This window comes from Microtus pennsylvanicus, chromosome 22 (genome assembly GCF_037038515.1).
Source record: "Microtus pennsylvanicus isolate mMicPen1 chromosome 22, mMicPen1.hap1, whole genome shotgun sequence".
NCBI classification, from domain to species: Eukaryota; Metazoa; Chordata; class Mammalia; order Rodentia; family Cricetidae; genus Microtus; species Microtus pennsylvanicus.
This window is the reverse complement of record NC_134600.1, coordinates 8,421,655-8,435,551: the sequence shown is the minus strand read 5'-3', so window position 1 is coordinate 8,435,551 and position 13,897 is coordinate 8,421,655. Positions and strand designations below refer to the sequence as shown.

At 44.1% G+C, this 13,897-nt stretch overlaps 1 protein-coding gene across 1 annotated transcript in view; it reads right to left on the bottom strand.

Annotated features, from left to right (window-relative positions):
* Positions 1-4,232: 4,232 nt before the first annotated feature.
* Positions 4,233-13,897, bottom strand: part of LOC142839747 (tomoregulin-2) — a 264,451-nt gene continuing 254,786 nt past the window's right edge. Inside the window, exon 10 of the mRNA XM_075956029.1 lies at positions 4,233-5,199. Coding sequence (XP_075812144.1) covers positions 5,187-5,199 — 13 coding nt within the window. The 3' untranslated portion in view covers positions 4,233-5,186. The remainder of the gene's footprint in view (positions 5,200-13,897) is intronic.

Sequence of the window (13,897 nt, the reverse complement as noted above, 5' to 3'; positions counted from 1 at the left end):
TCTCTTTTGTCACATCTTTCGCCGTTCCTCGTTTTTTTCTTCTTGAGTATTTTAAATCAAATACAGCATGTCATGTAATTCTTAAGTATTTGTTCAACAATAGAAACTCTTAAAAAAACGCTTAAGAAAATCTTGACAAATTTTCAGTGTTTCTTAGTATTTTGCTCACGTTTCCCAAGCCACTGGGAAGTGACCCAACTTAGCCAAGACTGCAAAATCCTAACGTCCTAGATATTTCATCTTTAACCTTGACGCAGATGCCCGATCCAAGGTTAGATATCATGTTGGTGGAATAGTATTCCATAGGGCATAGCCAACATATTTTCTTTTCTTTTCTTTTTTTTTTCAGTTTTTCGAGACAGGGTTTCTCTGTAGCTTTGGTGCCTGTCCCGGAACTAGCTCTTGTAGACCAGGCTGGCCTCAAACTCACAGAGATCCGCCTGCCTCTGCCTCCCTAGTGCTGGGATTAAAGGCATGCGCCACCGCCGCCCAGCTTGGCAACATCTTTTCTTTATCCATTCGTCAGTTGCTAGGTACTTAGCTTTGTCGCTTCTGTGCTACTATGTGTGCTACGGTCCTGTAGCGCCTGTACTACGTGTACTGTGATTCTATGCCTGTAGCATACCGTCTGCACGACAGGACCTTTAGCGAGCCGGCAAGGGCCAAGAGATTGACGCACACACATACACACAGAGACAGAGACATGGGTCATTCTTGAGTTTCCCAAGAATGTCTCCTTTATTGTGTTCAGGGGCAGCGTACATAGTGCCCTGGCCACACCCCAGCTCTCAGAAATTTTCAGCTGCAGACTCATGAGAAACCATTCCCCTGCCATCAGGGTCTAGTGCTCAGAGCAGCTGCAGGCTGCTCAGAGCAGAGGAAAACAAGTTGTTTACTAGAAATTCAGGGTCTGGTGGTGCTCCGTCCCCAACCTAGTCTGTTTCCATTTTTTTTTAGATATGCAAAGAGTGCAGAATAAACATGGGGAGTAGAGGTTTCTTTTTGGAGGGTTTGATTTCATCTCTTGCACACACACATTCTTTTGCTTGTGACTGTTTAATTTCCCAGTATCATTCTCTGAAAATATTCTTTCTCCAGTGTATCTCCTTAGCATCTATTTGGAAATCAGTTTTCTGTTCTACTGGCCCCCGTGTCTCATTTTTGGCAGTGTAGTACTACAGGTGTATAGTATATTTTGAAGCCAGATGATATAATGCCTCCTGATCTGCTCTTTTGTGTTTATTTTTTAATGATTTAGTTCCATAAACATTTTAGGATTCTTTTTTCTATATCTATAAACGATAGTACCAGTATTTTGGTGGATTTCTCATCAAACCTATGTGTCACTGTTGGAAGTGTGGACATTTTAACAATATTGTTTTTCTGAACCTGTGAAGACAGCATGCCGTTCCATTTCCTGTGTCCTCTTTTATTCTGTAATCAAGTTCATCCTTCGTTAAATTTATTTATACTTCTTTGTATAGCTAGTATAGGCATAGTGTTTTGAATTCTATCTCAGATAACTCAGTGTTGGCATAGAACTTAAGTTTTGCATATTGATTCCATTCCTTGAAACTTCACTGAATTTACTTATTGATTCCAACGGGTTTTCTGTAGAGTCTTTGAGGTTTTTAATTATTCTAGCAATGATAATGATCATAATAATATTTTGTGTGATTCTCATATGCAGGGTCGCATGTGTCACCGCTTCTGTGTAGAGGTCAGAAAACAGCTCCTGAGTGTCATTCTCTTTCCACCATGGGAGCCAGGGCTCCAGTCTTGGTCCTCAGGTTGCAAGGTAAGCACTGATACTTGCCAAGCCGTCCCTCCAGCCCGAGGGGTTCTGGTTATAAGAGCCTACCCTTTGTATGTGGTGACAATTTGGTTTGTTTTCTAATATCGATGTTCTTTATTTGTTTTTCTTGTCTAATTGCTTTGGTGAGAACTTCCAGTGCTCTGTTTAATAAAGAGTGAGAGTTGGTAGCTGTATATCTTTCAAGATTTTAGAGAGAAAGCTTTTAGTTTTTCTCCATGTGTTATTATGTTGGCTGTGGCCTTGTATAGGGCTTAGTTCTGTTATATCTTGTATCTAACTTGTCCAATGTATTTCTGTCGAAGGGATGTTGGAGTTCCTCAAACGCCTTTACCTGCACCTACCCCGGCAATCAGGCCTTTATTTATTTACCTTTTGTATCCCATTCTCTCGATCTGTCGCATCACGTTCCCTAGCTTTGCGAACTCATCCTTCCTTACATCCCTGGCATGAGTCCCACTTTATCACCGTGACTAGTTGTCATTTGCAGCACCATGACTAGGAACCGGCATTATCGTGTTAAGTCAGACACGCCAGATACAAACAGACGGATCCTGTAGGACGTCATTCATGTGCAGAATTTAAAAATACTAATCTCACAGAAGCTGAGTGCAGAATCATGGTTATCAGAGGTTGAAAGTATGCACATTGGATTAGGGATAGAAGTTGATCAATGGGTGTTCAGTTCTAGTTAGATATGAATAAGAAGTTTTGATGTACTATTGCATAGTAAACTGGCTAGAATAATGATGATAATAATTATATTGTATATTTCAAAATACTAGAAGGTTTTTGCGTGCTTCTAACACAGAGAAATGCTGAGGTTCATACATTGAACCCAATGTGAATGCCACACAATGTACACATGCATTTCAACATCATATGGACTCCCATGCTACGCACATTTTCTGTTATCTATCCTCAAAAATAAAATTTATTTAGTCAGGTATGGGGTTGCATGCCTGTAATCTTAGCGCTCAAAATTCTGAGCCCGCAGAAGAAGACTGTGGGTTTAAAACTAGCCTAGGCTACACGGAAAGTTTGAAGCTAATCTGTGTAATATACTGAGACTAAAAATAATTTACATAGAAATAGAAAAGCAGAGTTTAAACTTAGAAAAAGTCAGACTGAGGACAACTTCTTTCTACCATCCTGAGCTGAATCCCCTGGCAGACTGCTCTTGAGGTGGTTAATAAGAGGGACATGTTTTGTTAATTCCCTATCTCACCATCTATCTTCCTAAGAAGTCTTTTTTTTTATTGAACTCTACATTTTTCTCTGCTCCCCTTCCTGCCTCTCCCCTCCTCCCTCCAACCCTTCCAAGGTCACCATGCTCCCCTCATTAGAAGTCTTGTTTGGAAATCATCTGTCCTGGGAATTTTTATTTACATTTGGTCTGTTGGTTAGACCTCGGGTATTTTCTTCTGTTTGTTCTAATGCCTATGACCTGTGTCTTTTAACAAAAGATGGAAGCAGAAGTCTTCTCACATCTTTCGTAGAGACGGAAGCCCAGAATCCATGGATCCCCCCTTCATCTCCTTCGCATCTCTTTGATAGCCTTTGCATTTTCTAGTTGGGTTTCTGGCTTTGCTGTACGTAAAGGGGTTTGCGTCTTCTGCCTTGGCGTCCCTTCGAGGAATGTTACTGATTTCTTCATCGGCTATTTGTTTTCAGTTTGATTCTGTCCTGCTCTACATTTTTTTTCTTTGACAATAACAAATTTCACCTTAAAAAAAAAAACAAAAAAACTTTGTGTGGTCTCATTACGTTATCAGTTTGGCGTTTCTGTATCTCATTTACGTGCTCTTTGTTGTGATTGGGGTACACACTTTTCCTGGCTCCCAAGCATTACGACCGTCTCTAGAGATGCTTGTTTATTTAAAAAATCAACTTCTACTTATCCATGGATGTACCTTCTCACTAACATTTCTTTTTCTCTTTTAAGATTGCAAATGCACAAGATGAAACTTCCACCTCATGGATGTCTAGATAGATCATGAGCATAGTTGATATTAAAGATTGATTCTCCAACTGAATCCTTCTGACTTCATTTCTCAGCCTGCACATGGGATGCCCACGATCCATGTTTTCTTTCGGGAGTCCGTGAGCCGTTCTTTTCCGTGGCTACAGACCGGCCTCCTGGGCTGCAGCTTAGAAAGGCTTTTTCGTTCTCTCATTTCCTGATGGATCCATGGGGGGAAAGCTTAGTTGGATTTGGGGAAACCCAGAAGGAGCTCACTTGTGATTTGTAATTTACATTTGCTACTAACCCATCAAATGTGATCAAAGGCTGATCTTATGTGCTGGATAAATGACATAGAGCATCATTCAGTGTCTCATAGAAATGCCATGTACTTTATACACCAAGTTTACAGATATCCTGACTGCCATATTTAAAAATAAGCAAAAAGCAACTGGTGAGGGTGGCTTGAATAGTGTGTTTTATTCAACCCAAATAACTGATGTGAAATATTTCATTCCAAACTAGACACAACAAGAATGCTCAGTCATTGTATTTGACAGTGGATATTGTGCAGGGCACTGCCGCTCTTGCTAGAGATTATGTATAGTTATAGAGGGGCTCCTTAGAAAACAACAACCTCATCATCTTAGCCTCTCTGGAAGTCATTTTGAATGTCTATGCAGAATTCTGCTCACACCTGTGATAGCACATCGCCATAGCCAAGTCTGAAGGAGGCCTTTTAACTGACAAGAAGTTGATGAATATATTTAACTGTATTACTCTAATATACTTGCCCCATCTCTTCTAATTAAAATAAGATTATCTTACAACTTCTGAAATGAAGATCTGTCATAATAGACTTAGAACTGTGATAGAAATGTTTTCATTAAATGCAAAGATACCCTGCGAGGCATACCATTTGCTCTCAAAGTTTTAATACCGTTAATATACCCTTTTAATCTCCGAGGCATTTAGAATTTAATCGGGACTCCTTAAAGAATAACAGGATTATAAGGCTCGCAAAGTTGCTTGAAGTTGGAAGTACTCACAGTCCACGGCTCGGGTAAGTGCAAAATTCTTCACTTGGCTGAATGCACATGTTTTTGGTGACTCCTCCACAGGCGTCAGAAGCCACGTTTGTTGGGGGTAAAGTGCGGCTGTCCCAAAGAGCATGGAAGTGGAGGTTCATCACGTTTTCCAGTACTTGTTCTTGGTTGTAGTGCAAGCCCGTGACTTGACTGAGCGTCCTTCAAGAGCCTGTCTTCACAGACACAGGGACGTGGTGCCCGGGGCCTGAAAATCTGATCTCTGCTTCATAGAATCACTAGTGAGGGTATTGTAGTTACAGATTCATCAGCTTCTTTCACCTCGTACTTCACACAGAGGGTTCTGATTTATTGGGTTCCTCTATCAGATGAGCTTCCTGTAGACAGTAAATATTATTTTGTTACCTGTGTTGTTTCAAGTCTCATTTTCTAATCAAATTACAGTCAGTAATAATAGGGTGTCCCCTGAGGGTTTTTATCTCATTTTTTTTTTTATGCTTGAGTTTTAATAGATAGAGCAATTGTCTACTAAGGGTTAGAAGAACACGATTCTGTTCCTCCCTCTTTTAGGGGTAGCTTGAAGTTGGTTTTCTCTTGTCTTAACGCTTATAGCCACTCCACTGGTATAACTCAGAGATGGTTAGGGAAAAATTCAGAGATGAATATGATAAGATGTTGCTGCTCTAGTCAGAAAGTTACAGTTCTTGGTATTTTCTCCAATAAGCGCTTTCTTCCCAAACAGGATGCCACCCACCACCGGGGTATAGAAATATTTCCTGTAACTCGGGTCTGTAAGAGACATGCAGTAATCAGCATATGGTCTCCTCGGAACCACGATTCTGCTAGATCCAAGAAAGGCTTTTCAAAGAAAATAGACGAGAGTCCCGAGATACTAACACTAAGACTCAGTTGGATACTATAAGCAGGGAAGACCCGCAGGGGGTTTGAGTGACAGCCCAGAGAGCCACTTGCACAGCGGGCATCCAGCTTCCGTTGATAACCCCGGAAACTGCCGCAAAGGTTCAGTCCGTCCTTAGAAAGCTTCATTCAGTACTTCCCCGTAGTATTAAATGAATCTGCCTTCGAACCCAGTGCTCTGGATTCTAGGTAGCCAGCAATGCGCAGGCATCACCTGGGGGAAAGGTTGCCAGGACAACAGAGAGCCCATGTGATTCTCCTACGTCCAATTTTTGGACCAGTATAGATGTGTTTTTTTTTTTTTTGTCTTGTTATCTCTTTTCGAATTCCTCCTAATTTTAGTTTCTAACTAAACCCCTCCTCCTTGTCGTCATCCTTCACCTTCCTCCCCTTTCTGCTCCTTCTAAAAACTTTGTTCCAATAGTCTGTTTTCTCAAGGTTAAGTAAGCCCTTGGCCCTTCGCTAGCCCGATCATCTCCAAGGCTTATCTGTACTTTTCCGTCTGTTTCCTTTAACCGTCCCTTTCCATTGGCCAGCAGCCCCGGGCAGCTGAACCCACATCAACCATTCGTTATAACAAGAAACATTTTAGTATTCTCTGCCATCCAGCTCTGAAACCGGCCTAGCCGCGGAAAGCCCCTCATTTCTAGGGTGCTTGTGAGTAAAATAGGTTAGTTGAGCTAACTGCAGGGTTTTACGGTTTTCATGTTAAGCACCTGTATTTGTAGCTGTGGAAGAACGGCTTGTATTCAACGCTTGACATCCACAACGTCTCAGAGGCATGCCTCCATCAAGACCATGGTGAAAGTTCAATTGTGCCTGACACACAGGGCTGGTAACAGGGCTATAGGTTCGGGGTGGGGGCCGTGGGGGGGTTGTTTGATCGTCCTCAAAGCTACCAAATTTGTAGCATTGGAACCAATTTGCTATTATCGGCTGCTTTTGAAGGCATCTTAAATGGTAACTGTTTGTTCAAACAAAATGTTTTAGCACTTCAGTTACCAGCATTTAGAACATTTTTCCTTCTTGGCTGCTTCTGACCTTTCTAGTCTGTATTTTAAAGATCCCTAGACACCCCCGGCTGAGGGGTGCCCATGCTGAAACTGACCTTTCAGCCTCCCAGAGTGCCCATTGCTCGTTTGAACTTTTGCTTGACCCACCTTTCTCCTTCCCTTTAAGCCACGGGTCAGAAGTGATTCCTTCCCGGTGGCACAATGACTTGGTGATGCGATTGGCTTCGTGTGAGTTAGGAGGGCTTGCGTTTATTCAGTTAGAACTGGCTGGTTTAGAGCCTCAGCTGACTTCTGCTTTTTTTTTTTAACAATGATATTGTACCGGTGGATAGACAAATGTCCTTTATCAGAATCACCTGGGGTGCTAATTAAATCTTTAAATTCCCAAGCCCGCTGTATCTGAAGACAGGAAACTAGGGTACAGGATTTTGTTCAGAACAGCTTTCTCAGATGATTTTCATGCATTCAAAAACTGTCATATGCTTCCCTCCTTCCCTCCTTCCCTCCCTCCTTCCCTCCTTCCCTTCCTCCCTTCCTCCTTCCCTCCCTCCTTCCCTCCCTCCTTCCCTCCTTCCCTCCTTCCTTCCCTCCTTCCCTCCTTCCCTCCTTCCCTCCTTCCCTCCTTCCCTCCTTCCCTCCCTCCTTCCCTCCTTCCCTTCCTCCCTTCCCTTTTTCCTCCTTCCCTTCCTCCCTTCCTCCTTCCCTCCCTCCTTCCCTCTCTCCTTCCCTCCTTCCCTCCCTCCTTCCCTCCCTCACTCCCTCCTTTCCTCCCTTTCTCCCTCCCTCCCTCCCTTTTTCCCTCCCTCCTTCCCTTCCTCCCTCCCTCCCTCCCTCCCTCCTTTCCTTCCTTTCTCCCTCCCTCTCTCCCTTTTTCCTTCCCTCCTTCCCTTCCTCCCTCCCTCCCTTTCTTTTGTTCTTTCTTTCTAGTGCCCAGGAGTGAACTCAAAGTCTCACGCCTCCGTGCTCTGCCCACTGAGCTATAGACCCAGACTTCCTTATTTGAGAGTTTAAAATGCTCCGATGGAGGTGGGGTTCCTTGGTCTTTCCACAGGGCAGGGAACCCTGATTGCTCTTCGGGCTGAGGAGGGAGGGGGACTTGGTTGGGGGACGGGGAGGGAAATGGGAGGCGGTGGCAGGGAAGAGACAGAAATCTTTAATAAATAAATAAATTTAAAAAAATGCTCCTGAGGTTTTTATCAAACGTGGCGCAGAGGACAACAGAGCACCCTCTTTTAGCACAGCTGAAGGAGGTCCTTGCACACGTTTGAAGAAATGCGGCTCTCCCTTTTGGGTCTCATAATCCCCAAATGAAAAAAGCATTGAGTCCCCGCCAAGGCACGGTTAAGGCCTCTCCACTACTATAGCTGGCTCTTCCTTCTGTTCTTTGGTATGAATGGTCCTAGCATGTCACAACTTCTTATCTGGTAGCTGTGCACTATGTGCAAAACACTGGTTACAAAAAGACGAGACTCCTCTTAAAGGGAAAGCTGAATTCTCTCCTTGGTGTCGGAAAACACCCCCAGGTGGCCTTACTCATGAGTGGGAAGGCTGTGAACCATGAATGTTCCATGAGCAGAGCATGGTAACAGGAAATATTCTCAAGTAACAGCAAGAGATCTAAGTGACGGATCTGAGAGCTGAGCTCAATTTGGAGGGTCATAGGTGATCATCGTAATAAAGGGAAAGTCCAGACTAAGTCAGTCTCAAATGTGACTTTGTAGGGCTGTAAACTGACCCACTAGGTCTGCAGCGTGGACACATTGGTGGGGTATCAGAAGCAGGTACTTTTGACTAAATAATAAGCCCTCACCGTTAGGAAATATCAGAGGCAACAATAAAGAGGCAAGGCAGTCCTTTAAGGAAACCACAGTGACTGGGCTGGCAGCCTCACTGCTCCTTTGGAAACTGTGCCCACCTATTTTTTAGTACATGATACTACTCTCTGCCACCCATCCCTCCAGCTGATTGTTCAAAGAGAGGAGTACTTGCTCAAGCTTACTCTTTTGGATTTCTTTGAAGAAAGTGTGACTGAAGAACAAGAGATCATAGAAAGGAAAGCTTTCTCTGGTGACCTTCGTTAGATTTCTGGCAGCGTTAGACATTCATCTACTTTCTGCTGTTGACCACTCTGGCTCTCTTCCTTTTTTTTTAAGCTTTCCATCAAACCCTTTCCAGAATTTTTCAAATGGAAGGAATTTAGCCTTATACAGTGACAGAGTCTGCTTAGAATATTTCTTTCTATAGTTTATGCAGACTGAACATATACCGGCATAGAAGTCAGATAGCTGGACGGTGAGGTCCAGGGAAAAGCGGGCCTTTTGTGGGCTCAGCTGCTGCTTGACTAGTGGCTAGGCTGCAGATGAGCAGCTGTGCATGTCTGCAACAAAGCAGGTGCTGATTATTGCCGCATGCCAACTTTGCGCATGTCTGCAACAAAGTGGTGTTGGTCATTTCATTACCACATCCCAACTTTCTTTTTTACATGCTTAAGAGGAAAGCATTTTTTTTTTACATACCAACCACAGTTTCTCCTCCCACTCTCCCAGTTCCCTCTATTCCCTCATCCACTCCTCCATCTCCACTTAGATGGGGAAAGGCCTCCCATGGGAATCAACAAAGCATGGAACGGCAAACTGAGGCAGGCCTAAGCTCCTCACCCATGCATCAGGGATGAACAAGGCATCCCACCATAGGGAATAGGTTTCAAAGAACCAACTCATTCATTAGGAGCAGGTCCTGGTCCCACTGCTAGGGGCCCCACAAAAGACCAAGTTGCACAATTATCACCCGGATGCAAAGGACCTAGGTCCGTCCCATGCTGGCTCCCTAGTGGTCCATCTAGACTCTTGATAAGACCCATAGAGCTCAGAATTCATGCAGAAAAATCACCATTAAGGTTCTATTCCTCTGGGATGAATGTCAGAGCTCAATTCTATATATGTTCCCTGTTGAGGCCTACTATATTATTCTAAAATCTAGTAGATAAAAGCAGCAAATATTAGCTCGTAATTCCTATGGGTCAAGAATGTTCACACTGCTTCTTCATGAGGTTCTAGATTAATGTTTCTCACAGGGACTGCCAGCATATAGGTTGGAGGTGCATTTGTCTGAAGGGCCAGTGGACAAAGGAGCTGTATCCAGGCTAACTTGTGTGGGTATTGAGATGCCTCAGTTCTTGCTTCATGAACTATTTCATAGCATTGGTTTGTCCTTTTGCTCAGAGAAATTGATGCATGGCTACCATTTTAAAACTCAACCTTGACACGTTCTTTTCATTAGAGACCACTGTGTGTAAACCATCAGTTAAGGACAGGCTGACATTGGGCATTCCTAGCAGGAAGAGGGTTGTGAGGTTTCTTATGCTGCCCACCACACCCTTAGATTTTTTTTTGTATTTTTGTTGTATGTGAAACCTAAATTATTTTATCGAAAGCTATGCAAATATCTTAATGAGACAGAACTGCAATAATCTAAGGAAGAGTTTGGGTTTCACAATAGTAAGGACAAGTGAGAGGCCATAATACTTATTAGGAAGTTATACTTGACCAACCTGGGCATGTGGGAGAGTAATAGCGAGTTAGAAAAATGATTTTCTACTTTAGCCATGTGTTTACTCAATCCGTAACTTGGTGTAAATTCTAAAGCATAATTAGTTACCACACCTGCTAGATGGTAACTATCTGCCGGGGTAGACTGCACATATGGTGGAGTTCTCCGGCAGGATTGGTAAAGGGATTCATCAGAGGTAAAGGGGATAAGCAAGGGATATGGTTGAGGACACATACCCTGTCTAGGCACAAGGGGGATCAATTATGTATCTGCTACTCTTTAGCCGTGTTGACAGGACACATCCAACCTGCTGTGGCAGGGCAGAGCTAGAGTTTGACTCCGTGTTAGGACCCTCGGGCAGAGCGGAGCTTATCGAAATGCCTCACACCATTTCCCTCAGTCAAGCTAAGAGAAAGATCTCATTCAGTACAATACACCGCCCACTGACCCGTTAACAGGAGATTCCTCTTCACGTTCTCACGGGTGCAGCATGGTAGAGAAGCTTCCTGCGTCTTGTGTTCTAACAACTCTCCAGATCAGATGGCAGCGCCCCGCAGAGCGCCAGCCTTGCTAGGCATGGCATGTGGCAGCAGTAAGGCTCTCCATCCAGCTTTCCTCCCACCCAGCTGCCTGCCTTCATCAGCTCCAACAGCCATGACCGTGCCACTCCCACGCAATTCAGCAAACAGCGTTCCGGGGGTTCCTAAGCATTGGGTTGGAACCAAGCAACAGACGGAGAGGTTCTGTTGCGGAGAGGCTGTAAGGAGAGGTGGACAGTGAGGCAGGGAGCCAAATGGGCCTTCTGGAAGACACAGGTCCCGAAAGCAAGGTGGTTCAGCTGTGGAGATTCCTAGGAAGCTGCGGTTTTCACACCCTCCCTTTCTTGTCTTTCCCTTCTTTCCTGTGACCGATGCTCACACGGAGGAAGCCTCCGCTGCTCATTTCCTGGCAATAGCCCTGTGTCTTCTTGGCCCCACAGGTAGGAGCTTCTCTCGAAGGCTGAGCCCCGACAACTCCATTATTCTCGAAGGAAGCAGCCAACGTGGTGCAGATGGTATTTGAAATGTATTTGTTTCTGTGTCAACTGCTCTGTTCTGAACATAAACATCAATTCAGTGACTTCACTGTTGTAAGTGATAAGTTGCCGCAGCATCGCTTGTGTCTGAGTTAAACGACAGCAGCAAAATGGAAAATCACCATTAAAAGGCTATATTTGCATATTTTATGCTGTCAAAGAACTCGGCACTAATGTAGCATAAGGAGAATTCTTAAACAGAAACATCGCAGCTTTCAAAATCGAAGGAAGACTTTTTAAAGTGCCGAAATTTCATTTATAAAAAGAAACAGCGAACGTTTATTTCCCTGGCAAAATAATAAGAGCACTTTCTGGTGACATTTTTAATAGCATATTAATTTGAAATGGTAATTTTGAGAAGTAATTTCATTTACATAAACACCAAATGCATCCTAAATGCTCGGCATTATCATAATGACTGGAAATTAAATTAATAATGATAGGGATTTAAAATCTGACATAACCTCCTTGAATTTTTGTATTTACTCCTATTGAACTTGCCTGCTCAACTTCATTTGTTTTGCAGAGCTGAACGATTCTTCTTCAGCTTCGGGAGTTTGGAATTGACTCTCAAGAGGTAGTCACAAGAAAGTGAGCCAGCCAGGCACTTTAGCAGCTGCTAGGCCTAACTGGTCAAAGGTACAGAGGCAGGCATGCAAACAGACATGCAGACCAACACACACACACACACACACACACACACACACATGCACACGCGCACGCACACAGGCACCATAATGTTAATATTTTGGCTGCTACGTTGCTGTGTTTTGCTGAGATGGGTGAACTAAATGGCTGTTCTTTTAATAATAAGGGCGGGGGGAGGTCTTTTCAAAGTTATAGCTAAGTTATTGTATCAGATCAAGACAGGGAGGTATAAAGCCCACAAGGAGGGGAGAAAACGTTTCCCTTCCTACCCTGAAGAAGCATACAAGCGCTATAAACAGTTTTGATGGTGGGATTCCTTAGGGTGGCCTCTTGGTTTCTTTCCTTCTCTTTCAAGTGCAGGCCATGATGATCAGCGAACCTCATCCTGCTGATTGCAGGATCCTCCGTGAGACACAAGACAAGAGGTGATCTTGCTTTCAGAAGGCTTGAGCAGTTTGGGGATTCAAAGGTTGAGAAAAGAACCTGGAATTTGTCTGTTAGATGAGCGATTCCTAGGGTGGACAGTTCTCTCGGGAAATGTCAACACAACCCAGCAGTTTCAGTTACGTGCTCCGCTCCATGCGTTTGCTGGTTGGCAAGGCTTTGCCGCTGTGGTTCAAGTCCTTGATCTCTTTGCTTCCTAGACTAGCTTATGACAAGAAAGTCGTGAGGATAGGCCACCTATTCTGAATTACAGGGCAGAACAGGCACGTTATGCCCCACCCACGCCTCTCTTCTGCTCTTAGAAGGCTTTGCCGGCACAATTTCCTCATGCTTTGGCCAATAATACCTCAGGGTATCCCGGTTCTCAGAGGAGACTTCTGAAACAGCGCATGTGCCACAGCTGCTTTACCAAGACAGTGTTTGTCCTGTCGATCCCAGGAGGCTCTTCATCATTTTCTTAAGTTTTCATCTGCCCGAGAGTTTCAAAACATTAAATAAAATGGAACGAGAGGATGAATTCCCTCAATTTACTCCAAATTCTTTATTCTGCGATTTTCACTGAGCTCGAAGAACACGGCAACAGAATGAACCAATCACCGGTGGACTGAACGGCCTGGCTTCAGAGAGCTGACAGTCTGTGTAGCAAGCCAGTCTCCACTCGGAAATTAGAAGTTCAGGGCAAGTGCTCTGGGTGGGTCCCACGCACTCAGTGCAGCAGGTCTTACAGTTGGAAAACCCCTTTAAAGTTAGCCACGGCTGTCATTGCACTGAATCCGCCGTTCCTAATATTCTTCTGTTGTCACGGCCCTTTTTCTGGAGCAGTTCATTGGGCCTCAGACAGATATGAATGGGCTCAATGGAGACAACAAACACAGCACAATTAAATATTGCCGGAGCATCTGATTGGCTATTTTTAAGCCAAGGAGGGGGCTGACGATGAAATTTTAGCAATAGATCCATAAACACATAGCAGTAATATCTGCGGTTAAAATCAGTTTAATATCCTCTTGTATCATTTTATGGCTCCCCTACCCCCGTAGAGTTTGGTCTGACAGATTTAAGGTTGATGTGGGAGTGTCATATATCAATCTGTTGATTTCATTGGTTAAGTAATAAACAAACTGCTTGGGCTCATAGCTTAGAACATAGGTGGGTGGAGTAAACAGAACAGAATGCTGGGAGGAAGAGGAAGTGAGCTCAGACTCGACAGCTCTGCTCTCTGGAGCAGAGACGCCATGCCCAGCTCCCGGGTGGACGCACGCGATGAAGCTCCGACCCAGGATGGACATAGGCTAGAATCTTCCCAGTAAGCGCACCTAGCTGTGCTACATAGAATATTAGAAATGGGCTAGTCCAGGTGCGAGAGTTAGCCGAGAAGAGGCTAGATAGAAATGGGCCAAGCAGTGTTTAAAAGAATACAGTAGGCCA